At 60.2% G+C, this 24,405-nt stretch overlaps 1 protein-coding gene across 13 annotated transcripts in view; it reads right to left on the bottom strand.

Moving 5' to 3' along the window:
- COL20A1 (collagen type XX alpha 1 chain) overlaps positions 1–24,208 on the bottom strand; it is a 33,299-nt gene extending 9,091 nt beyond the window's left edge. For 4 of the 13 annotated variants that reach the window (XM_070486263.1, XM_070486271.1, XM_070486269.1 and 1 more), the window contains exons 1-24: positions 21,029–21,170; positions 20,460–20,570; positions 15,145–15,194; positions 14,673–14,816; positions 14,204–14,368; positions 13,838–13,960; positions 12,728–12,886; positions 12,278–12,397; positions 11,532–11,696; positions 10,567–10,731; positions 10,146–10,315; positions 9,693–9,861; positions 8,695–8,840; positions 8,491–8,614; positions 8,154–8,290; positions 7,510–7,639; positions 7,001–7,143; positions 6,702–6,834; positions 6,178–6,320; positions 5,852–5,981; positions 4,117–4,155; positions 2,636–2,774; positions 444–586; positions 74–183 (exon numbers count right to left, since the gene is read on the bottom strand). In XM_070486263.1, coding sequence (XP_070342364.1) covers positions 74–183; positions 444–586; positions 2,636–2,774; positions 4,117–4,155; positions 5,852–5,981; positions 6,178–6,320; positions 6,702–6,834; positions 7,001–7,143; positions 7,510–7,639; positions 8,154–8,290; positions 8,491–8,614; positions 8,695–8,840; positions 9,693–9,861; positions 10,146–10,315; positions 10,567–10,731; positions 11,532–11,696; positions 12,278–12,397; positions 12,728–12,886; positions 13,838–13,960; positions 14,204–14,368; positions 14,673–14,816; positions 15,145–15,194; positions 20,460–20,570; positions 21,029–21,069 — 3,099 coding nt within the window. In that variant the 5' untranslated portion in view covers positions 21,070–21,170. Of the gene's footprint in view, positions 1–73; positions 184–443; positions 587–2,635; positions 2,775–4,116; positions 4,156–5,851; positions 5,982–6,177; positions 6,321–6,701; positions 6,835–7,000; positions 7,144–7,509; positions 7,640–8,153; positions 8,291–8,490; positions 8,615–8,694; positions 8,841–9,692; positions 9,862–10,145; positions 10,316–10,566; positions 10,732–11,531; positions 11,697–12,277; positions 12,398–12,727; positions 12,994–13,837; positions 13,961–14,203; positions 14,369–14,672; positions 14,817–15,144; positions 15,195–20,459; positions 20,571–21,028; positions 21,174–22,920; positions 23,013–24,089 lie in introns of those variants that run through there. The other 9 variants (XM_070486267.1, XM_044748470.2, XM_070486275.1 and 6 more) reach the window with 9 other exon arrangements.
- Positions 24,209–24,405: the final 197 nt, after the last annotated feature.

Here is a 24,405-nt window from a genome sequence, read left to right as displayed (position 1 = left end):
CAGAACCTGGGGAGCCGGGAAGGGTCTCAGACAGGAGGAGGCCCACTGTGATCCTTCCAGAACCTTCCAGGACCTTGTGGAAGCTCCCGAAGAATATCCTCCTCACTTCGGGCAGGTCGAAGGTGACCTCTTGCAAGGTGGCCCTGAGGTCGTGGTTGAAGTAGGTCAGCGACTTCCTGCTGGCTGTGAAGTGGGGCGAGGAGCACGTGAGGCCTCCTGGGGCAGAGGACAGGGAGGACCTGACGCCCCCCAGAGTGGAACAGGGGCGGCCCCCACGAAGGCGTGAACCCCAGTGCTCCCCAAACCTTGAAGGCTGGGCTGCGGAGAGCAGCCCCATGGGACACCTGCCCCCCGCTGAGGGCCAGAGGCAGCATCGCCCAGGACCCACAGCCTGCAGGGCTTCGAGGGGCGACCGAGGCCCACCGCCCTCCCTCTGGACTGACCGTCCAGCAGGACCCCCAGGACAGGCTGGAAGTCCTCAGCCGTCATCTGCCACAGTGCGAAGGCCTCGCGGGGTGTCTCAGGGAGCAGGCGTAGGAGGAAGACAAGTGTATGTTCCGGGGGCAGGGCGGCCGGGTGGATGTCGCTGTGGGGCAGAGGTGGGGCCACCACGGGCCTGAGAGCAGGCTGCGCCCAGCCGCGGTGCTGCTGTCCCCAGAGCCCAGACCCCAGGCCCCAGGACTGCAGAGCTGCAGGGGTCCACGGGCCAGGCTGGGGCCTCCCCTGCCTTGGTTTCCCCATGAGTGGCATGGGGAACTCCCCCCAGGGCTATCGAAGGAGTCAACAAGAAGTGCCCCTAGGGCATGGCACACACTCTGTCCCCGGGGGCCGGCCAGGACCAAAGGCCATCCCACCACAGCTAGTGTCCACCACAGTCCCAGGCAGGGCTTGCCAGGACCCCGTTCCTCATGGTCTCTGTGTGGTGGAGAGGATGCAAGTCAAGGGGACCTGCAGGAGGGTCCCTGGGACTGTCTCCGGGGGGTCAGGAGCCCACAAGCCCAGAGGCAGCTCTGCTGTCAGAGTGCTCAGACTGGGTGGGCAGTGGGCATCTACACCGGGGCCAGTGCCCACCCAGGGGGCTGGAGGGTGGGAAGGGGCAGGGAACAGGGTCTTGGGTCACCCAGTAAAACTGTTCCTAACAGTGTACCCTCCCCATTTGCTTTCATTTGCACTCAGGATGACCAAGAGCCCACAAGACCCAGCCCAGCCATGTTCCTGCTGGAACTGGCCCCAGGGCCTTGGCACATGCTTCTCTTTCTTCCTGGTTCCCTTCCCCTCCCCTATTCTCTCCCTAGTGACTCTACTCATCTGCCACCTTCTCAGGGAGCCTTCCTGTCCCCATTACAGGGAGGGATCTCTTCCACTCTTAGTGGCCCTGGAGTCTCATTCATGGTAGTTATCATGGTGGGGGGGCCAAACCTGTGCTGGGGGGCCACACCTGTGCTGGGGCCCACACTTGTGCTGGGGGGCCACACTTGTGCTGGGGGGCCACACCTGTAAGGCCGTCCACCCCACCTCTTGGGCTGTGAGCTCCAGAAGTGCAGACAGACAAACGTGAAGCACCCATTACACTGTGAGGCCCTGGGAGAAGTCTGTCATTTGCAGAAAAGGGACAGTTACGGGAGAGCCACCGCAGCATTCAACCTCCGCGGCCTCCTCGTCTGCTCAGGGTTTGCTGCGAGAGTCGGAGCCGGGGGACGAGGAGCAGAGACTGCAGCTGTGTAAACCTTGGGGCTCCAAGCCCCAGATTAAAGATCGGACGGGAGGAGGGGCCATCGAGGAAGAGACAGGCGCTAGCCCCCTGCACAAAAAGTGCACCTTGCACCCCCTCAAAAAGAAACGAAAGTGGGGACAGACGGCAGGGGGTGCACACAGCAAAGATCGGGCAGGAGGCAGAGGGTGGTGAAGGGACGGTGGGCAGGCATCAGTTCAGCCACGAAACGCCATGTGTGATGGGGCCAGCCCAGGGTGCCTACTGTGGCCGTGCCTGCCACACTAGCGCTGTCTGGGGAGAAACAGACCTGAATCTTACTAGCATTGGGTGGGTTTTGTAAAATTACATATTTTGTAGTTTTCAAATTTCTATTACAGAGCTTGTGACAGACATTTGTAGTTTAAAACATTTTAACTTAAGAAAAAATGACGCCCTGCATATCAAAGTTCGATTTACGATCGCAGATATTTTCACTAACACAGAGGCTGGTTGTTTGACCCGAGTCGTCACGAGCGGAGTCAGAGCAGTTGCTTCTGACGAGCTAGGACATTTACCGATTCGCCTCATCAAATCAAACGCCCACAGGAGGCAGGGTTCTCAAGGGGACAAATTTGGTGGCTCCTTTGCAGAAGTCTGCAGGTTGGACCAATCGTCAGGCCACGTGGGGAAAAGCACCCACATGTGGCCTCATTCCACCCACGTGAGATTCATTAAGGTAAAAATCGAATTTCTGGAGCCCACATGCCGAGTGAGCACCGACTGCTGACGGGTCCGGGGCCTGGCTGGCTCTGGGGGATGGAGCCCTGGGCCTGGACACTTCTGCCTCCCGCCACCTCCCCTGGAGGGTCATGTGGGGACGTGGTGGGTGCCCCCACTGCGCCTGCCCCTCATCACATCACAGCCCGTCCCACGCCCTCCCACCTGGCCCGGCGTGTCAGCTGAGCATCCTTGAAGAGTGTGAAGGTCCTAGTCGGGCCAAATGCCGAAGGCTCCATGGCCACACCGCGGACAGAGGCGTACTCCTTCTCCACCAGGCCGAAGGCCCCCATCAGGTCAAAGCCTGGACCAGACGCGGGGAGGACCGAGGGTCAGTCAGAGATGGGAGGTGCGGGGGGGAGGGGCAGGAGGTAAGAGAGGACAACCAGGTGTCAGGGTGACGGCAATGAGCAGGAGAGGAGAGAGAGAAAGCCAAAGGCAAGAGCTTTGGTAAGAGACAGGGAAATGGGGAGACAGACAGGGAGACAGAGACGTGGAGATAGAGACGTGGAGATGGCAAGGTGGGGAGAGAGGGAGACAGAGACATAGAGACAGGGAGACAGAGACGTGGAGATAGAGACGTGGAGATGGCAAGGTGGGGAGAGAGGGAGACAGAGACATAGAGACAGGGAGACAGAGACGTACAGATGTGGAGACAGAGACATAGAGATAGCAAGGTGGGAGGACAGGGAGACAGAGACAGGGACGCAGAGACGGGATTGGGTGAACATGAAGACGTCCAGAAGGGGAACACGGGGCCCTCAGGTGGGTGGGAGTTGGGAGCTCAGGGCCTGGGTGGCAGGCAGGGGTCCACCCAGGTGCCCAGAGCCCCCACTGGCACCCCCGCCCCAGCCGTCCCTTCCCCTTGCCTCCATCCTGACCGGGGAAAGGACACACAGGCAGCACTGCCCGCTCCTCTGTGCTCGCAGTTGTCGGCCCCCACCCACCGTGTCACCACCGTGTCCCACCCGCCCAGCAGAGCCCAGCGGTGGTCCCACCGCCCAGCCCATTGAGGCCGGCTCAAAGTGCCCGTGACTTCCCCAGCGTTGACGGCACGAAGTAAACGAAAGGTCTTGTTTCTCTGGGTGCTCAGTGTGGCCACAGGGCAGGAGCGGGCAGCCTCGCCTGCCCCACCGCCGGCCAGAAGCAGGCCCTGCTCTGCAGCGGGTCTGAGCAGCCACAGCCCTGCTGCTTGCTGGAGACCCCGAGGGAGACTCCGCCCTCAAGGGCCACCCTCCCCGCAACCTGCCCCCACCGCCCCAGTCCGCGCAGACCGTGGTGGGGCCCACACGTCGGCCCTCTCTGGTGAGGGTCTCAGACCCACGAAGAACTAAAGACACTGTGACCCCTTCGCCCCTCACACCGCCCAGCTCCTGGCCAGCAGAGGCTAGCAGAGGCCACACAGGACCCAGGGGCCCCAGCTTTGCCTCTGCTCTGCCACGTCCCAGCCCTGACCTTGGACGAGCGACCTTGGACAAGCCTTTGTGGGAACAAAGGCACCAGCCAACAACGTGAGGATGCCCCTGGAAGGTGTGCGCCCTGCCTGTCGCACGTCCTCTTGTTTCCAGGCCACCCTCCCCATGAGGACCCGAGAGGAGCAGGTGGGGGTGGAGAGGGAGCAGCTGTCACTCAAGGGCGGGGCCTACCTGTGAGGGAGCCATCCGCGTGGAGGGCCTGGCAGGCTGCTGAGAGGTGACAGGGGCTTGGGTCAATGGTCTCCTCAGGCCTGGGTCTCCATGCCTCAGGGATGGGGAAACGACAGGGCTGCGTCCTGCGACCTTGGGAGTCTCACTTCCACGCCCCCAGAAGACGGTGCCCGGCTGGGGGGGGGTTCTCGCTGGGGGCCACTTCCCAAGAGGGTACCAGCCACCCCGACGTGTCCCAGACGGCAGGGCCAGGGAGACGCCTGGGTGCGCAGACACTCCCATCAGGGGCATGTGCGGCACTGCGGCCTGGCTGGAAGGCCTACTCCGCTGCCGGGTGCATAGTAGGTGCTCAGAAGTGTTTACGGGTGAGTGAGGCAGGAACTGGGACCCAGAGGGCAAGAAGCAGCTCTCCCCTCTAATGGGAAGGGTGCGGAGCCTCGGCAGCTGCCCACTGAGTAGCGAGACCCCCTTCCCCAGGGGCATTCAAGCCAAAACTAGATGGTCTCAGGAAGGGGATGAGGCGGTCAGGCTGACCAGCCTTCGAGGGCCTTCTGGTCTGAGCGTCTGCGACTGTCCAAGAGAATCAGCATAAACAAAACAAAAGCAATAGGTTCCTCTCAGCTGGGCCTGGCCTGCAGGTGGCAGGACCCCAGGACAACCGATGCCATATCCACTGCCGGGAGCATCAAGGCAGGGCCAGCCCGTGGGCCCTGGACTCTAGCTGCAGCTGCCCTGGCACGTCCACCCACCTGCCCTGGGATCTGCATTCGGCTTGCCCACACCCACAGGCTGGACATCTGCCCCACACCTCCTGGACGCGGATACAGGAGGGACACAGGCCTGGGCATCTGCAGGTGAGGTTATAGCTGGAGCCCCGGCTGCATCAGCTGCACAAGGCTGGTTGGACAGGGGTGGTGTTAACACTGCGGTTAGCAGTTGGTGTTCTACGACATGGAAGGTTTCACATGAAAACTCTGAGTTCCCTCTGCAGCACTGGGCCCCATGTGGGAGTGACAGGGCCCACACATCCTGCTGAGTGGCCCCTCCAAGCAGGTTCTGGACTTCTGGGTGCTGGCCAGGGTCAGGGTCTGGTTGGGTCTGGGGGCCTGGCTGGTGTCTGGGGCCTGGCTGGGTCTGAGGGTCTGGGGTCTGGCTGGGTCTGACGGTCTTGGGCCTGGCTGGGTCTGGGGTCTGGGGCCTGGCTGGGGTCTCAGGCCTGGGGGCTTGGCTGGCATCTGGGGCTTGGTTGGGTTCTGGGAGCCTGGATGGTATCTGAGGGCCAGGTTGGGGTCTGGGGCCTGACTGGGGTCTGGGGGCCTGGCTGGCATCTGAGGGCCAGGCTTGGGTCTGGGGCCTGGCTGGGTCTGGGGTCTGGGGCCTGGCTGGGATCTGGGAGTCTGACTGGGGTCTGGGGGCTTGGCTGGGTCTGAGGGTCTGGAGGTCCACCTGGGGTCTTGGGGGCCTAGTTGAGGCCTGGGGACTGGGTGCCCAACTGGGGTCTGAGGCCCTGGCTGGGTCTAAGGGTCTGGGGTCTGGTTGGGTCTAAGGGTCTGGGGCCTGGCTGGGTCTGGGGTTTGGGGGCTTGGCTGGGTCTGAGGGTCTTGGGTCTGGCAGGGGTCTGGGATCTGGGGGCGTGGCTAGGGTCTGGGGCCTGCCTAGGTCTGAGTGTCTGGGGCCTGGCTGTGTCTGGAGTTCTTGAGCCTGGCAGGGGTCTGGGGTCTTGGTGCCCGCTTACCTGTCCGGCCTGTGGCTGACACAGCCATACTCTCCCCTGCTCCGTAGACTGCAGAGACCAGCACCCTGTACTTGGTGGCTGCCAGCAGGTCGGGGAGTATCGCGTGGCTCCTGGGTCCTGGAACAGAGATCTGGGGGGACAGCTCCCCTGAGCAGCCCCTCTAGAGTGTCTTTGCTCGTTTAGGCATCTCCGATCCCTTTTATCTCTGCGTCCTACCGTGGAAGATCTGCCACTCTCAACAGGCAGAGTGGGCTGTGTTGGCCCCATCGCCCCCAGGACCCAGGGGCCCACAAGGGAGACAGCTTTCTGGTTCCACCAAGACCCACCGATTTCTCGGGTCCTGAGCCTGAGGCCAGCGTGTAGGTGAGCCGGTAGTGGAGGACGTGGCCACTCGGGGGCGTCCAGCTGACCCGCAAGCTGTTGGGTGACTCGGAGGCCACGGTCAGGTTGGAGGGTGGGCTCCGGCTGACTGTGGGGAGAGCACAGGGGGTGGGAGCCCGTGCCCTGTACCACACCCACTGCCCCCACTGCCCCCACAGTCCCCCACCACGCCTGCTGCCCCGTGTTCTTGGCACAGACAGGGCCACGAGGTCAGCTCTGGGACTGTTTTGAGCACTGTCACCACACCGGGTGACTTGGATCCTCAGCCACCCCCAGAACACCTGCTCGGAGGGCTCAGGGAGGCCCTGGGGACCCAAGGGGGCAGGCCAGAGGGTCAGGGGCTTGGGGAACTGCCTATCAGCGGTTCTGGGAGTTTGGGGTCCTGGGCCATGGAACCAGGAGAGTCTGGGGTCCCTCTGGGCTGTTCCTGCCCCCCACACAGCTGAGGGGCAGAGCAGGGGTCACCTACGGGCAGTGTAGCGGAGGGACACAGGGTCGCTGCGGGCCCCGTCCCTGTAGTAGGCTAGGATGGTGATCTCGTACTCCAAGTGCCTCCCCAGGCCGGGCAGGACAGCTGTGCCCAGGTTGCCAGGGACAGAGATCTGCAGAGAGGAGGGACCAGGTGTCCACTCTGTGGAGTAGTGTCCACGTTGGGGCCCGGCTCACAAGCCACAGGCAGGCAGGTGTCCCCAAGAAGCTGCACTGGGCTCTGAGCAGCCCCAGAGCTGGGGTGTGGGAAGGGGGTGGTCCTCTCTCCCCACCCCACACCTCATGGGCCTTCCCATCTCCCAGGGGTGTCCACTTGATCTGGTAGACGAGCACGCCGGATGCCGCTGCGGCTGCCCAATGCAGCTGCACCTCGTCCCCAGGGAGCTCTGTCACTGACAGCTGGCTAGGGCTGGGGACTTTCCCTGGAAGATGGAAGAGGGAGACTTCGCTAGCACAGGGCCACCCTTGGAGAGAAGGCCCTTGGGGGCAGAGGACACCCCCATCCCCACGCGGAAGCCGTGCCACACACACCCCTTTCCCAGAACTGGGCTGCGGGCTGGGCACAGGCCCTGCTTCCTAAAGGTGCCCCAGCCCCCGCCTTTGCTCAGCCCTGGGGACCCTGGGTCCCTTCGAGGGCCCTGCACCCCAGCGTGACACCTGTCTGCCTGTCCCCACCTGGTTCAGCGCTGCACAGAGCAGACACCCCAACATCCGTGTTGACCTGAACTGTCTGTCGGGGCAGAAGGATGCAGCCCAGCCTGGGGACCCCTCAACGTCTGCCTACTTACGTGTGGTCAGGCGGCCGGTCAGTGTGGAGGAGCTGCCACCAGGGTAGAGGCAGATGACTCTGACGGTGTATGTGGTGGAGGAGGAGAGGGGGCCTAGGGTGGCCGACGTGGCATTCCCAGGAGCCTCCGTCTGCAAGGCAGGTGGGGACACCCGCAGGGCCTGGAGCCGACTCCCCAGGCCAGGGAGTAGGCAGCCCCTGCCAGGATGGAGACCCAGGCTCGGGACCTGCTAGCCAGGACTGCCCCGTGGCCACCCCTAGAATGGGGAAATTGGCATAGATGGGGGCGTGGGATGCGGGACCCACCACACTGGGGTCCTTGGGGCCTCAATCACCCCGCCCACCCCCCAAACAGCCTCTCACAACACCACGTGCCCCTGCACACATCACACAGTCATCTACACATATCTATCTGACCCTTTGCCTCATGTCTGTCTCCTCCCCGCCCCTGCCAGCCTGGGGTCCCCAAGGGCTGGCACACTGCTCTGCGCTCCCCCTGCCCCAGGCCAAGGCTGGAGTGCACCAGGGGCGGGGGTTTTGGAGGGCTGAGGGCACTGGGCCCCCTGTGGACAATTCATTGCCCTGGATGCCAGGTCCTGCGGTGGTCCCACAAGACATTGGGTCCCAGGTGGGGCCTTCTCTCACCTGCCCGGAGTGGCCGCCCTTGCTGGAGACGTAGCTGACCCTGAAGAGGCGCACAGGTCTTGGGGTGGCCTCCCAGAACACACGGGCCGAGTCGTGGCTCACATCCGAGAAGCCCAGGCTGGTGGAGGCCAGGGCAGCTGCGGAGCACACCAAGGCCTCAGGGACCGGCTGCCGCTCCCTCCCCATGTGTATGGGGGAAGGGTGGGTGCTGGCCAGAGCTAGTGGGGCCACCAGGTAGGGTCTGGCATCCTCCACTGTGTGGAAGGCTCAGGGGACCAGAGTGGGCCTCTTCCCGGGAGTGCGAGGGGGTGGCAGCCTGATGGGGCCAGGCACTCACGGGTCCTGGCGCGGACGCCCCGGCCCTCGCTGGCCTCTGCCCCTCGAAGGCTCTGTACCCAGACGTCGTAGTCCCTGCCAGGCTCCAGGCCGTCCAGCAGCACCTCTGGCCGCCCCACCTGCACCTGCAGGGTCAGGGCACACACGCTGGCCCCTGCCGGCCCCCTCCTCCCCCGCCCCATCCCCACAGGCTGAGGTCACGCACCTCTCTCCTGTCCGCCTCGCCCTTGGAGGGGGCAGGTGAGCACCAGACCAAGTAGTGGGTGGCCCCGGCCACTGGCTGCCAGGTGAGATGCACGGTTCTGGGCGTCACTGCGGCCAGGGTCAGTGCCTGGGGTGGCGGCAGAGGCGCTGTGGGGACAGTGGGCGCCTTAGGAACGCGGCCCAGGCAGAAATCCTACCCAGGATCTCGAAGCGCACTGTGCATGCGTCTGCACGAGACAGAGCCCGGAGAACAGCCCCCGGGCGGGGAGGCCCCACAGACAAGTCTCAGTCTGTCCCCAAACTCCATCTGGGCCAAGTTCCAGGCTCACAGCTCTGGGGAAACACGGCCACCCCTGGGGTTTCTGTTTAAGGCCACTTGCCTTGCGGGTGGGGATACAAGGGCCCCAGGAAGAAGCCAGATGGAAAAGGCCGTGTGGTCTCATTTTTATAAAATGCCCAGAAATGGCAAATCCCTGGAGACAGAGATCAGGGTTGCCAGGCCTGGGGGGTGGGGAGGACTGGGGGTGATAGCCAATGCATAGGGGGTCTCCTTTTGGGGTGACAAAAATGCTCTAAGGGTGACTGTGGGGATGGGCGCACCACTGTGAACACACTAACAGCCACTGAATCGCACACTTGAAGTGGGGGAGTTGTAGGCCACATCTCAATGAAGCTGTCGAAGGGGCTCATGGCTTCTCTGGGGGCCTGAAGGCCAGGGGGGCGGGAGCTGCATAAACCCTGCGAGCTGTGACAGGAATGGGCGGTGTGATGGTGGCAATGACACAAATGATGGTGCTTGGGTTCAGAAGAGAACACTGAGGGCAGAAAGGCCCAGTGACTCAGCCTCGGTCACACAGCAAGTTGGGGGAGGTGCCCTCACCTGGGTTAAGACTCAGGACTGCTTGCTGCCCCACCCTTGCTGGTGCCAGGCTCCAAGGTGATGCTGTGGGTGAGGGTAGGCCCCCCTCCCTGAGCCCTGGCCCACCTCCACCCGCCCACCTGTGGTTGCCAGGCCCCGCAGGCCCTCGCCGACCCCGGCCTCGTAGACGGGGAACACGGACACCAGGTACTCTGTACTGGAAGTCAGGTTGTGCAGCTCTGCAGACGAGGTAGGCCCCTCCACCACCACCTGGAACAGGAGCTGCGATGGAACGGGCAGGGAGGGGTGCTGGGGGCACAGGGAGACAGCTCAGGTGAGGGCTGGGGTCGGCCCCTGCTTCCTTTACAGCGGCATCCCTGGCTCCGGGAGCAGGGCAGCTGTTGGCCACAAACCTGTCATCAGAGGTGAGTGCCCGCATGCTCTGGCCTGCCGCGGCCACCGGAGGGTGCTCTCAGGGTCTGGCTTTGTGGGGGCTGCAGGCTTGGCAGGGCCACACCCACTCTGCTCAATCCACATTGACTTGGCCACGGTGGGCCCTGACTTTGCGGGTGCAGGCAGGGGCCAGCTCTCACCTCCTGGGGGATGCCGCCCTTGGAAGGCCGCCACACGATCAGATGCTTGAGGGGTGGTTTCGGGGCTGGACTCCAGGACAGGTGGACACTGGAGGAGGTCACCTGAGTCAGGACCAGGCTGGTGAGAGCAGAGAGGGGGTCCGGGGCTGGAGCAGCAGCTGCCGGTGTCACTGTGGGAAGGGAGGGGATGGTCAACTGCCCCAGCAGGCAGCTGGCATTGGCAGGTCCACCTGCTCCCCATGGCAGCCACTTCCAGCAGGGACAGCGTTTCCCCAGGTGGGGGTGCAGACCCCTCAGAGCCATGAGAACTGGGGTGAGAGGGGGCTCAGGGCATTCCTTACAGGAGCCACGGGCCCCTGTTCCTCTGCTCAAAGTGGCTGCTGTGGGCGATCCTGCCCTCGCATCACCACCCACTGCTCACCTGGGCCCCCGCGCGGGCTCCTGCCCTGGACCTTCTGGCAGATGAGGCGGCTGAGCAGGCCGGCCAGCGTGCCGAGCTGGGGGAAGTCCTGCACACTGTGGACGGTGATGTCCAGCGGTTGGGATGCCAGGAGCCGCAGCTCCTCCTCGTCAGCGTTCTTCACGCCTGCCCACGGGGTTCGGAGGGTGAGGACATGCCCATTCAGCACTGGGTCCATCTTACAAACGGGACCACTGGGCCCCTTGCCTGAGTCACTCAGTGGGTTGGGGGGGTCCCTTCCCAAGCCATGTACCCAAGACCCCACAGGCCCCAGGATGGGGTCACCCGGCGTGTCCCAGTGACAGGCGGCAGCCCGGGGGCGAATGCGAGGGGGTGCTGGAGCCCAGACGGCCCCTCTCAGGCTGTGCTGCGCCTGCCTGGGTCTCGTGGCATTTGTGGCAAGGAGGGAGGCCAGTGTGCTTTCTTTGGGGTCCTGAGCACACTCTGGTGAGCTACTGCACACCCGGGGGCTGGGGTGGGGCATGTGCCAGAGGATTTGGGGCACCAAGGAGGGTTTCTGCTCCCAGGAATCCGCCCCCAAATCTAAGGTTTCCTTCTCAAGGGACAGAGTTAATAACTGGCCAGAGCAGCGAGCAGAGGAAGGCCCAAGGCGGGCTGGGCCGTGGGGCAGCGGGTGCCACACTGAGGGGTGCGGGGCGGGGAGACGTCCACAGACCGTGCTGCAAACTGGCCGACTGGCCAGGGAGGGAGCAGCCCCGCCCACAGACGCGTAGCTCCTCGCTCTCGTGCATCGTCACGCAGCTGCTCCGAGCCGAGACTCATCCTCCCCCTTCGCAGATGCGCGGCGGAGGCTCAGAGGGGCCACGAGACCTCCAGCCCAGGTGAAGCCGGGGTGCAGACTCCCACCTGCAGCCAGGGGCCCACCCCACTGCAAGAACTCCAGGGAGAGCCTGGGGGCTGCTCACCCACGGCAAAAACGTCGACTCCCAGCTCCTTGAGGACGTGGCCAGCAGTGCGGGCATCGTCCTGGGACTTGCCGTCTGTCACCAGGATCACCACCGTGGTTGCCTCTGGACGGGGACCCGCTATGGGTTTCAGGTTCTGCTCCAGCACGTGGGTCAGGGCCAGGCCTTGGATGCAGTGAGAAAGAAGTGCAGGCGGCCCCCACGCCCCTCCTGAGTCCTCCCCGCCAGAGACGGCTCCACCAGCCATCCACCCCAGCACTCTGCCCTCCATGCAGTCCTGGCCCCCTTGGGCTGGTAGTGCTGGGAGAGCAGGGACACCAGCTCTCCTTCCCTCAAAGGCACCCCAAGCTCCAGGGCTGGTGCCCCACACCCTGCCCCTCCACCAGCTGGCAGCAGCACTGGGAGCATCGAGGGAACAGGGAGGGGCCTGCCCGTGGGGGGCACCCCGAGGGGGAGGCTTCCACTAAGGCCATGCCCAAGCCCACTGGTGGGCCCCTCCCAGAAGCTTCTATGATCGAGGAGCCATCACTCTCAGCAAGTTGGCCTGACAGACACTGTGTTTTTTCCAAAGACAAACAGGGCTGACATGCCCTCTACAGAGGCGTGAGTCAGGCTCGCCGTTCACCAGCCCTTGGGCCTGGTTTACACACTGCAACTCTGGGAGGGTGACCCATAGGACGGGGTGAGGGGCATCAGGACAGACCTGAGCAGACCCCCGAGGGTGGGGTCACGGGGCCCAGGCAGACCTGTGAAGGTGTTTCCCCCTCTGTAGCGGAGACCGCGGATGGCTGCCAGCACCTCCTCCTTAGTGCCAAAGGTGTTCAGGTCCCACTCTGTCTGGGGGTCTCCACTGTACTGAGTCAAGCCTTTCAGGGAGGGGTGCACACAGCCTGCTGGAGTGCCGAGCTGGGCAAGACACCCAGCTTCCTGCTCTGCACACAGCCTGGCCTAGGGTCACTGGAGAGGGCGCCTGCTGGCTGAGCCCCAGCTTCCCACCCAGAGGAGCCACCAGAACTGGCCCCAGGAGCCGGCTGCTCCTCCAGTGCGGTGGGGCCCCTCCCCTCCTGCCCAGGCTGGACAGTGGGCCAGTGGGCTGCAGAGAGCACCTCCCTGCTCTCCCGAGGAGGCTGCCCAGTATCCGCCCCACTTCCAGCTCCTCAGGAGGGGTCTGGCCAGGCCTGGGGCCCGGTACCCACCTACTTGGACTTTATCTGGCCCTATTTCAAAGGGCTCGATGACACTGGCCAGGAAGTCTTTGACCTGCTGGAAGTGACCGTAGCCGATACTCCAGGACCCATCCACCAGGAAGATCATGTCCACAGGTGTAGGGGGCGTGCAGCGGAACTGGGGGCCGGCTGGGCAGGCGGGGATGAGGTGAGGTGCTGGGTGACGCCCATTGCTGCTCTAGGACCCCGAGCTGCTCTGGGCTGGGCTCCAGCCCCCAGGATCCCCTTCCCTGGGGCTGGGGGAGGGGGAGGGGCTGTGGGCCTCTGGCCTCCAGTGCAGCGTGGGTCCCACCACTTAGAAAACCCCACATGAACCTTGGTCCATCGTCTCAGCCCTTCCGAGCCCCCCAGAGAGGGTCAATGAGACACCACGTGCTCCAGCAGCCTTGGCAGGGCTGGTCACTGCATGGTGTCCATACAGGGGGCTGCTATGCAGGGTCCACCTTCCCTGCCCAGTCGACACCCATGCCCAGAGGGCAGCAGCTGGGGTGGGTGAGGGGTCAGCACTGTGGACAGCTCCAGGCAGGGCTGGGCGCTGTCTGTGGGGCCAGCTCTGGGCTGAGGCTTCACCGTCGGAGGTGGGGGGTCCTGAGAACCCAGGATCTCTTTAGAGACAAAGCCAGACCCCCCGATCTTGGGCTCCCTGAGAATTTTGCAAGACAGCACTTCCAGGCGGAGCCCCAGAGCCAGGGCCAGACCCCGCATGGAGGCTCCTGGGCAGGGTAAGTGAGGTGAGACCCCCGCCCAATGGGGGAGGCACAGCCAGGCCCTAAAGACCTTGTGTGGTGGGGAGACCATTCTGGTGGACCTCAAGTCCACTGGGAGACAGCAGGGGACCCAGACCCAAGACCCCACGTGAGAGGGGCTGTGCCTGTATGAGAAGGGAGACACCTCCTTCCATTCCAAATCTGATTTGGGAGATAAAGTCAGGGACATCCAGGTCTGACAGACAGGGGAGGCACAGCCCTGCCCACAGGGCCTCAGGGCCCGGCAGAAAATGCAAGGCGTGTCTGCCCTGCCCCGGGTCACACAGTGGCCCCGCCCCACAGGCCAGCAGAGGTGGTGCCCTGGTGGTTTTACCTGGCTCCTCTCTCCCTCCAGCGGAGGTCCTGGCTCGGCTCTGTTTCTCCAGGCCTGGGGTGGGCTGAGTGGGTGCCTTCCCCCCAGCGTCTGTCGGTGACCACTGCCCCTCGCCGGGCACTCCTGGGGGAGGTCACAGCTCTGTCACCTCTCACCTGCACAGGCTGGGGGGCACTGGGCACTGGAGCCCCAAGTACACCCCCAGCGGGTGACCTGCTCTCAGGGGTTAGAGTGAGCCCAGGAGGGTGACAGGTGAGCTTCAGGTGAAGCTAGAGAGTGTGAGGTCAGATGTGAGGAAGAACTTCCCGGCCACATGGGGAGAACACGTGAGATGCTGAAGATTACTCCCTCCTCCCCGAGACTCACCCTCACCCCACTTTGACCCACTAAGAGTGGGTGGGTCTTGGCTTGGGACCAAGGCGACTCGGGGCTCAGGGTCTAGGCTCCCCATACGGGAAGGGGTGGGCTCCAGGGCTGCACCCAGTGGCCTCCAGCTGCTCCTGCCCACGGAGTTACTCTTCAAATCTGTGACTGCAGAGAGACCCGAGGGGCTGTCAGGACCCCACCACCCAGGGTGGTAGCAGAGGCTTCGGGGGCCTGCGCACAGAACCCTCGCCACAATGGCGCACCCCAGGCTCCGTGGGTCCCGGCCCCCGCGAGGCAGGCGGGGGTGTCAGGAGCTGTAAGCTGGTCTCCCAGGCAGCTGCATGGGGAGCCAGGACTCGAACCCAGGCCTGGGACTCCCAGCCTAGCTCCTGACAGTGCTCAGCTCCCCCCGCCGTTCCATGAACACTCACCCCAGAGGCTGGAATCCCAAGTGGGGTGGTGGACTTACTCACAAACTCCCTCCGAGCCAGCAGGATGTTTCCTGAGCCAGTGAGCTCGAAGATCTGCACGGTGTACCCCTTGGAGGGGCTCAGGCCGCCCACGGTGGCCTTTGGGGTCTTGGTGTTCAGCATCACCTCCTGCTCTGGGTCCCCTGGTGTGGGGGTGGGGAGAGCTGTCGAGGCCGCCAAGGTGGGCGGGTGTGGGTATGCATGTGTGTATGTGTGTGCTGTGTGCCCTCCTGGGTACTGCGTGTGCTTGTGTGCATGCAGGCATGCCTGTGTGTCGGGGAGAGGTCAAACCCTCCAGGTTCCTCCTCTTCCCCTCCCCTCCTCCTCTGCTCTGGGCAGGGGGTGGGTCTCTGCTCCTCCCTGGGGGTCTGCTGGGAGGGCCTGTGCTCCTGGGTCATGAACTGAGAGAGAAGGTATCTCTGCAGCAGCAAAATACTACGTCCTTGAGCAAGCCTCCTCAGAGGGGCTTACCCATAACCCTCCGGTGCCCAGCACAGCAGCCTCGGAGACACCACGCAGGTCTGAAGATGGAGAGGGAAGATGACTGGAGGAACCAGGCCCCCGCTCTGTACATGGGGCTGGAAGGTATGACGCCGATGAGCCTGTAACGCCTCCAGCTCTGACTCCGTGAGTCCTAGCTCGGGGGCTGGGTTTCATGTATTAAAGATAAATAGAAGATTCCAAAGGGTACATGGCCATATTCTCAGAGGACGTGGGGACACGGCCGCATTCTCAGAGGACCTGGGGACACGGCCATATTCTCAGAGGACCTGGGGACACGGCCGTATTCTCAGAGGACTTGGCCTAGGAACAGAGCGGGAGAGACCACTGCTGGGTGTCAGGAAGCACTTGGCGACTCTCTCGTCCAGATGCAGAAGGGCATGGAGGAGAGACCCTCGCTCCTGCACCTGGAGAGGAAGCCACCTGTCGCCCATCATGTGTGGCAGGTGGCTCCCAAACCTGGGCCTCGCCCCGCACTGGGGAGGTGGGACAGGGAGGGGAGTCGTCGGGGTCACTAGGCAGGCGTTTTGTTGCCATTGTGATTTATGGCTAACTTTTATTGAGCATTCACTGTGTGCCTGGCAGCAACCCAGGCACTTCACATGCACCAAGATGTGAGATCTTTGCAAACCCGTTACCCCACTTTGTAGATGGGAAAACTGAGGCCCCAGGGACCAAGCCACATAGCCACTCAGTGGTGGAACCAAGATTTAAACCAGGCCTGTGAGATTCCTGAGCCCACCTGCACGGATGTGTGTTAACAGTAACAGATGGTGGGAGTCACATCCATGTGTGCCCACACACACACGTGCATACATGCACACGACACTGCTCTTCTCGGTGCCCACCCACATCACCTGGCCTCGGGGACTTGGGGTTCCTGACTTGTCAGCATAGGCTTTGCTCACATTTGCCCAAAGGCCTGCCATTTCTTTCTTCTGAACCCTCTCCTGTCCCCCCACCTCCACCCCGCCGCTGCGTGCTGGGGGCTGGCTTCATGCAGTCGGAGCTTCACACACGAGAACAAAGTCCTAATCCCATATGCCCTGCACACTCTCACGGGCTCATTATTTTTAAAAGAAGCTAAGTATTTTTTAAAGACAAAGCGTTAAATAGATCACAAGCCAGCAGCTTCAATGCAATAGCTCAACAAGCACTGACTGAGGCTGCCTGTGCTCGTGGCCTGAAGATCCTGGCAAACACCAGTTCTACAGGGCAACCACCCGTCCACTCACACCAGCACAGAGACTACATGCAATGGCAGCAGTCAGGCTTCAGCTCTGGGGCTGGTGGGTTACGTAAATCAGACAACTCTCCTGCTGTGTTAGGAAAACTGGATAGAATACTTTTTAAGAATCTGCTTGAACCAAGAGCTAACAAGGCAGTGAAGAATCGCAAGGCCACAATCCAAAACTCAAAGAAGTCAGCCCAGCCACTGGTGCTGCCTTTACGCTAGAAGTGTGTTACCAACTGAATGTTTGCATCCTTCCAAATTCACTTGTTGACATCCTAACCCCCCTGGTGATGGTATTAGGAGGTGGGGCCTGTAGGAGGTGATTAGATCCTGAGGGTGGAGCCCCCAGCAAGGGATTAGTGCCCCCATAAAGAGGCCCCAGAGAGCTCTCTTGTCCCTTCACCATGTAAGGACACAGCGAGCAGACGGGATGCTATGAACCAGGAAGAGAGCTCTTACCAGGAACCTGACCGCACTGGCACCCAGACCTCAGACTTTCAGCCTCCGGGACTGTGAGAAATAAATGTTGTCTGGGATTCTTGGCCTGTAGTAATTTGTCAGAGCAGCCCAAACGGACTAAGACAGGGTGGCTGGAAGAGAGGCTGAAGGCCGAGCAGGCTTGAGGGGCTTGGGGGCTTGAGGGACAAGAAGAGGCGTCCAGGCCCTTTGAGGAAGTGAGTCCTTGGCACCTTCCCTCCCCACCCAGTTCTTTGGGTTGAGACCCTGAAGAGCCACACCGAGGAGCAAGCATTAATGGGGAGACACTGGCCCTTGAAGGGACTGAAGTCCAAAGTCAAATAATCTTAACTTCTAAATCTGAATGAAGATGACCCAAAACTGCTGTTTCACATCTGTCAGAAGCAAACACAAACTGTGTCTCAAGGAAAACAATGTTCTACAAGGCCACAAATTATTTCTGAAAGATTCCACAATGTCTGGCTCTCAATGCAAAGTAGCCAGGTGTACAAAGGAGCAAGACAACATGATCGAAAGGTAAGGGAAGCACAGACAAGAGAAAGAGACCCACAGATTTCCCAGATAGTGGAGTTGTGAGACTTTAAAATAACCATGCTAACTAGTTTGAGGATTTAAAAGACAAGCCCAAGAATTTGGGTATCAGAAACAATAAAAAAGAAATGCTGGAATGGAAAAACCAAATGGAAATTCTAGAATGGAAAACAAAAACTGGAGTTAGGAATTCAAAGAATGACTTCACAGCTTCTTACACACAGATGAAGAGATAAATAGTGGAAGACAGGTCAGAATAAAAACACAGAATTAAGAATAGACAAAGAAATTTAAAATATAGAAGAAAGAGTAAGAGGCATACCCATGACCCACACTGAGAGGATCTGCACCTGTGTCGTCAGAGTCCCACAAAGAAGAGAGAGAAAATGGGGTCCAGGAAATATTTGAAGAGATATGGCTGAAGAAGTTTCCAAAACTATAAGAGATTAAGACACAGATTCAAGAAGTCTTATGAATGTGAAGCAAGATAAAAAGAGATCCACACCTAAGAACATCAGCTTAAATGTGCTGAAAACTCAAACAGAAAAAAAATCTTAAAAGCAGTCAGGAAAAAAAGAAAGTGAGACATTACATCTAATGGAGCAACAATTGGACTGAAGACTAAATTCTCAAAAAAAAACCAAAATCAGAAACCAAAAGACAATAAAAAGATCCTTCAAAGTGCTGAAAGAAAGCACCAGCTCCAAATTCGATCCCAGCGATAATCTCCTTTAAGAATGAAGGTGGAATAAAGACATTTTCAGACAAAAAAAGAAAAACCTCCAAAACAGAATTTGCAACTGGCAATCCATACTAGAGGAAACACTAAAGACTATATTCAGGCAGGAGAAAAGCAATCCCAGATTGGGAGGCTCCGCAAGGAATAAAGGACAATGAAAGGGTAGATATGTGAGTTGGTCTACATTAATATTGAACGGATACAACTACAAGGATGAAAATGCTCTTTGAGATTTGACGTAGATGCAGAATTGACATGCATGAGAGGGGGCAATCGCAGCTGTGATGTTCCAGGTCCTGGCACTATCCAGGGGCTGATGTAGCCGTCATGTCTGTTACGAGCCATAAGTTAACGTGCGTGTTGTCTCTGGGGGGATCACTGCAACAGTAAAGGCACACACAACTCCCAATCAGACTGGGGACGGGGAATAAGAAAAAGCGCTCAGTCATCTCACACCTACTGATCAATCTTCACTTCACACAAAAAATGAGACACTAGACATTGTGTACCTCTAGTTGTGGTACAACAGGAATTACACAGAACCACTGAAAAATAATTCTTCTTAACAAAATATAATCAAACCTAAATCGGACCAAATCTCTGGGACCTAACCGTCAATCTACAGGCAATTTCAGGAGAGAGGAACAATCTCAGTGGCACCACGGAGCTACCATCAGCAAAATGGAGAATGTCAGAAGGTCCCAGGACAAGCCATCTTCTTTCTTCAACAAATAAAAATGTCAAGAAAAAGGAGGAGGGAAGAAACTGTTTTAGATTAAACATTACTTAAGCCATAAGAACCAAATACAGTATGTGGACTATGTTGGGATCCCAACTGCAAGAGGCCAACTGCAAAAGACGCCCATCAGACAAGCTGGAAGGCCTGGAGCACTTCTATTTGGGGGCATGGCAGTGGGGTTACTGTTGAGTCCTCCTTCTAGTGACACACACCGAAATATTTACAGACGTATTATGTGATGCTCGAGATCAAAGCTAATTCAGTCTATGGGAAAAATGAGAGAGCGAATTTTCAACAATTAGAAAAGCAGTGTGGGCCATATGTTGATAATTGCTGAAGCTAAATCACGGGAACCCAAGCTTTCATTATGCTCTGCTCTCTTCTCTGCCACGTGTTTAAGTTTTCCCATAAAAATTCAATTGCAAAGAAGACAACAAAGGAGAGAAAAAATTATAACAAGTGTAACAAAAAGAAAACAGGAAGATGGCAGACTTAACCCCAAATATAATCAGTAATTTCATTAAATGTAAATGGAAAAATGTTTCAATTAAAAAGCAAAGACTGTCACACTGGATAAAAACAACACCAATCACGTGCTCCTTGGAAGATGCATCTACAATGAAAGGCTGGAGAAAGGCTGAGCCAGCGAATGGGAAAGACGTTCAGTGCAAACACCACGTGGCGGAACAATGCTGACCTCACACAAAGCAGAGCGCGAGCAGATGGCCTCAGGCGTGTGAGGGAGTCTCATCAGAGGGTTCAGTCCACCCGGACGACACAAGAACTCTAAATCCACGTGCACCTCACAACAGAGCCGCAGCACATGCAACAAAGACTGGCAACACCACCAGAGAAAGACAAACCTAAGGAACTGTAATGGGGATTTAAAATATTCCTCTGAGTAACTACGAGGATAAGCAGACAAAGAAAATTAATAAAAACATACAATATTTGAAAAATAAGGTAGATAAATTTGGCTTCACTAAAACATTAGAAAACTGCAGCCAAGTGCCAAGTGGGGTTGTCCTGGGAGCAGAGAGTGGTGGAGACTGGAGGGGACTCAGGGGCCGGGACACACCTCTTTTCACGGGAACCCAGGTTTGCACTCGCAGTGTGCCAGTTGCTGTGATCACACCCCATTGCGGGCTTTCTGCAGGCTTGTGAGCTGGCAGCCGCTGTCGCGTCTGGAGGCTCTTTGCTGGGCCTGTGCTAACCTTCCCGGGCAGCCCGGCCCCTCCCGTGAACCGCGGGCTAGCCCTGAGAGTCAGGTGCCCGCCCGCGGGGTCGCTGGCACACAGATCCTGAGGGGCTCTCAGTGTGAGGAGGGGCTCACAGCTTCTTCAGAAGACACTGACTGAGTGCCTTCTGCATGTGCCAGACGTGGGGACACAGTGATGGGAATTTTGAAGGCCTCCATCCCCAAGTTAGTGAGGGCAGACAGACAGGAGGGAAAGCAGAATCACAGGGACACATGGGTGCTGAGATGCAGGAGCTGGCACTGGGACTGCCCTGCTGACCACTGTCACTGCCAGCCCTCACAGCAGGGGGAGGCGCAGGCCCCTTACCTGCCACGGGCTTCACCTGCACCAGGTAGCCGAGGCCGCCCCCCTCTGATGCCCTCCACTTCATCTGCAGCCGGTCCTCGGGCAGCACGGACAGCCTCAGGCGGCTGCTCCCTGCAGAGAGAGAATGGGGTTTTCAGGACCGACACCAGGGACCACCAAGACCAGCTGTGGGGCCAAGGGAACCCGTCCTGAGCGGTGTGAGGGGGCGTGGCCACATCTGGGTTCTGAGGAGGCCTTGGCCCCACTGGGGGGACTTGAGAAGACAAGGCCCTGCCCGGGGCCGGAAGAGCACTGAGCCCTCCTAAGGGTCCGAGGTACCAGGGCCGCCTGGTAGCTCCAGCGAGAGGGAGACCGCCCCACCCAGGGAGGCCCCCGCCCATCTCTCCTAGTGGTGTCCCCCCGCCCTGTCCCTGCCCAGTAAGGACCAAGCCAGTGTCCAGGGTGGCAGTAACCGCCGGTTGGCACCCTTGGGTGCTGAGATAACACAGCAGCTGCCAGGCCACATGGGGCCTGGAGCTGGCCCAGAGTTCTCGCCCAGTCAGCCAGAGAAGCCCCTTGCAACTACAGACCCCCAGCTGCCAAGGTCACGGCCAGGTTCACATGGCTCCATGAAGGTGGGGGTGCCCTGGAGTGGGGTGCCGTGGCCGTCTTGGGAGGAGGAGGGGCAGTGCTCGACCTCCCGGGGAAACTTCCGGGAGCTTCATGGTGGTGGTGGCTATTTTTGGAAAATGAAGACAGAGATGGGCTTCTTGTGGCCACCCCACCGGGAGGTGGGGCACAGGGAGAAGGGCAGGGGCTGCGGGCGCCCAGGGCAGACACAATGACGGCTTCAGAGTAGGAAGCAGCTGAGCTCGAACTCCGGATGGGCCCGCTGCTCCTGGCAGTGTCGGGCTGAAAGGCAGCAATGTCTTGGGGGTGGGGGCTTTGAAAAGCCACTTGTGAGCAGGGGGCCCGGCTCCCGCTCATGAAGAGCCCTCTGTCTCATGGTGCCTCTGACACAGTCGGGGAGACATCCCGGGCTGCCTTTGGGAGTCCGCGTGTTGGGGGCCTTGGCAGGGTGTGGGATAGACAGCTGGCGGCCAGCTGGCGGGAGGCAACCCCTAGGAGCACTCCCTCCCCAGGACCATCCTTGGGGAAGGGTAGCCTGCATATTAGGGCCCCACCCAATCCAGCCCTCCTCCGTGGGGTCTGCCCAGAGCCTGAAAGGGACCCTGTGAGGGGCTGAATCCTGAACTCGAGTTGTCTGTGGGATCACTTAGTGACTTGGCCCCACCTTGGGGTGACCCTGTCAGACCCCCAGGGACCGAGGGACCCGCCCAGGCGGCAGTTGTCAACCTGTGTGCAAAATAAAAACGAGGAAAACATGCTGCAAAGTAAGAGAGGGGTCAGCAGACCTGCGGCTCCACGCTGGGTCTGGCTGTGCCATGCGCCCCTCCCTCTCTGCACACGGTGACGGGCAAGAAAACGCATTTCAAACAGAAACCGAGTCAGATGCAGACAGCGTTAGACCTCGGCAGTAACCCAAAGCGCAGCTTCAAACTGTGATGGCGCCTTCTCCTGCCCTCATGAGACTCAGTGGGAGCCAGGACCTGCGGGCCGTGGGTGAAGCCAGCCGGCTGCATGACCAGAGCCTAGAGCGTCCCCCTAGGACACAGAATCTGCCTTCCCAGGATGGGTCCAGTCCACGCCCATCACGAGAGAAGCTCGGCAAAGACGCCTGCTGGCGTCGTGGGCAGCGTCCCTGCTGGGGTACTACCGAGGACAGGGCAGTGAAGGCCACCCGAGAGGGAACCACCCTAAATGTCCACTGGGGAGCGGTTAGATCGAAGCATCCTCACTGGACGTGTGCAGCCACCAAGAGGTATGGCACAGAACACAATGCATGTGTGAGCCGCCGCGGGCAGGCGCCGTGCGGGGAGACAGCTCGGCAGGACTGCATGCTCGCTCGACGTGCCTCGGCTGAGCTGGAAGGCTCTGGCAGCCTGCAGCCCACAGGGCAGTGCTTTCCCCTGGGGAGGGGGTTGGGGAAGGGGCTTTTTACTTTTTCCTCCAGATTTGTGCTGTTTGAAAACTTTACATCAAAAAGGCACCCGTGGAATAGTTCAAAACGAAACAGTAACATGAGAGAATTAAATGCACAGTGTGTTGATACCTTAAAAAAACACAACCAGAAAACACAGAAGCACTCCTAAGCAAAGGGAGCCATCACGAGAGCAAAGGTCAAGCTGAAAACTGACAGTGGCCCTTTGGGCAGAGGGGCACAGACGCCTCTGGGCCGTCTGGTCTTCACTCATTGATTACGTCTTCCACTGGGAACAGCAGCTCCTGGGGATGGTGGGGAGCCAGGGGGGAATGCTCATCTGCTGCGGGGCCTCTGCCCTGGGCAGTAACAGCCTCGGTGGGTGGCTGGGGGCAGGCCGGGGCCACAGTCCCCAGGCAGCCCCCGACCCCACATCCTTACCATGTCCCTGGCAGAGTCCCATGGTGACACCGAGCCATAGCCAGAGCCAGATCCCGTGGTGGGGACGCCCCCGGGTGCTCATGGTATTTAGCCTGCAGAAGGAGGAGGGCCACTCAGCCATCTGTCCATCCGTGTGTCCCCTCCTGATGCTGTAAAGCCAGAGCTACACCATCCACGTTCTCGTGGGCCAGGGGTCTGAGACCATGCTGGGCATCCCCATGTACACGTGGGGAGACCCCGAGACCTGAAGTCCTCATCTAGGCAATGCTGCACCCCACAGCCAGCCCTACCCTCCCATCCACAGTGGGCCGGCAACCCGCAGGGCCTGGCCAGGTGCTTACTGGAGCGAGAGGTCAGCTGCCCTTCTCCTGCTCACCCCTCGACGCGTCTGACCCAATCACAGTCTCTGGTCCTGCATCCTGCCCTTGGGACATTCTCCATAGGCCAGCACGGGGCCCTGTCCACTATTCCGGTCACTCACTTGCCAATAGACCAGACTGGGACGGCCGCTGTCAGGGCCGAAGAGCTTGGGGTGGAAACTGAGGTTGGGTTGGGGTGTGGGCAGGCCCTGCCAGCAGCATCAGAGCTGGGACTGAGACCTCCGTTTGAGAAGAACCCCTCAGGGGTGGCACAGGTGCCCCTCTGCTGGCCCCAGGAGGAGCTGTTCCAGCTAAGGACTGGCCTCAGAGCTGACCTCTCAGTGGGGAGGGGGAGGCCCGAGGAGGTGGGTTGGGGTCCTGGGAGAACCCTCTGAGGGAGCCCCTCCCACTCCAAGCTGCACACTGCCTGGGGGCTGCCTCTGAGCCTCCGCTGACAGTGCAGAGGGGACACGCAGCGCAGGCACCCAGGTCCCCGGCCACCCTCAACCCAGCACACCTGGAGCAGGTGGTGGCCAGGACAGGCCTGTTGCCTGACTGCTATGCTCGTGGAGGTCCTAGGGCTGTGGAGGAGCTGGAGGGCGATGGATGGGTTATCTGGGCACCCCAGATCCTAGACTCTCCTGATCCACATTCTGAAGCCAGACCCCTCCCCTACCTAGAAAACTGGCCTGACTCAGAGGGACTCCTGCCAGCACACAGAGGTCGTGGCTGTGAACAGACCTCTCCATGGCATCTGCCCAGACCTGGTGGCCCCTCCATGTCCACCCAGCCTCCTGGAGAGTCACCAACCTGCTCCTGTCCAAGGGCAGCGTCCCTCGATCCCTGCCAGCTCCGGTTCACTCTGGTCCTGCTGCAGCCACAAGGAGGCAGGAGCTTATGAGGGCCCCTTTCCTCGACGTCACTGCCCCAGCCCACCCATGGTCCACCCCTCAGCCTCCTCCCCCACTTGGCTCTCCACCCTTCCTGTCTGCAGCCCGGGAGTCAGGGGCACAGAGATCCCAGTGTGAAAGACCCCACCACACTGCGGGGTTGGGATCTCACCAGGGATTGGGGCGGGGGGAGGTACAGTACTGACCAAACACCTTCATCCCTCACCCACAGGGTC

The sequence above is a fragment of the Equus asinus genome, chromosome 15 (assembly GCF_041296235.1).
Source record: "Equus asinus isolate D_3611 breed Donkey chromosome 15, EquAss-T2T_v2, whole genome shotgun sequence".
Lineage (NCBI taxonomy): Eukaryota > Metazoa > Chordata > Mammalia > Perissodactyla > Equidae > Equus > Equus asinus.
Note: the sequence above shows the minus strand (reverse complement) of the source record. Positions and strands in the feature narration are given on the sequence as shown.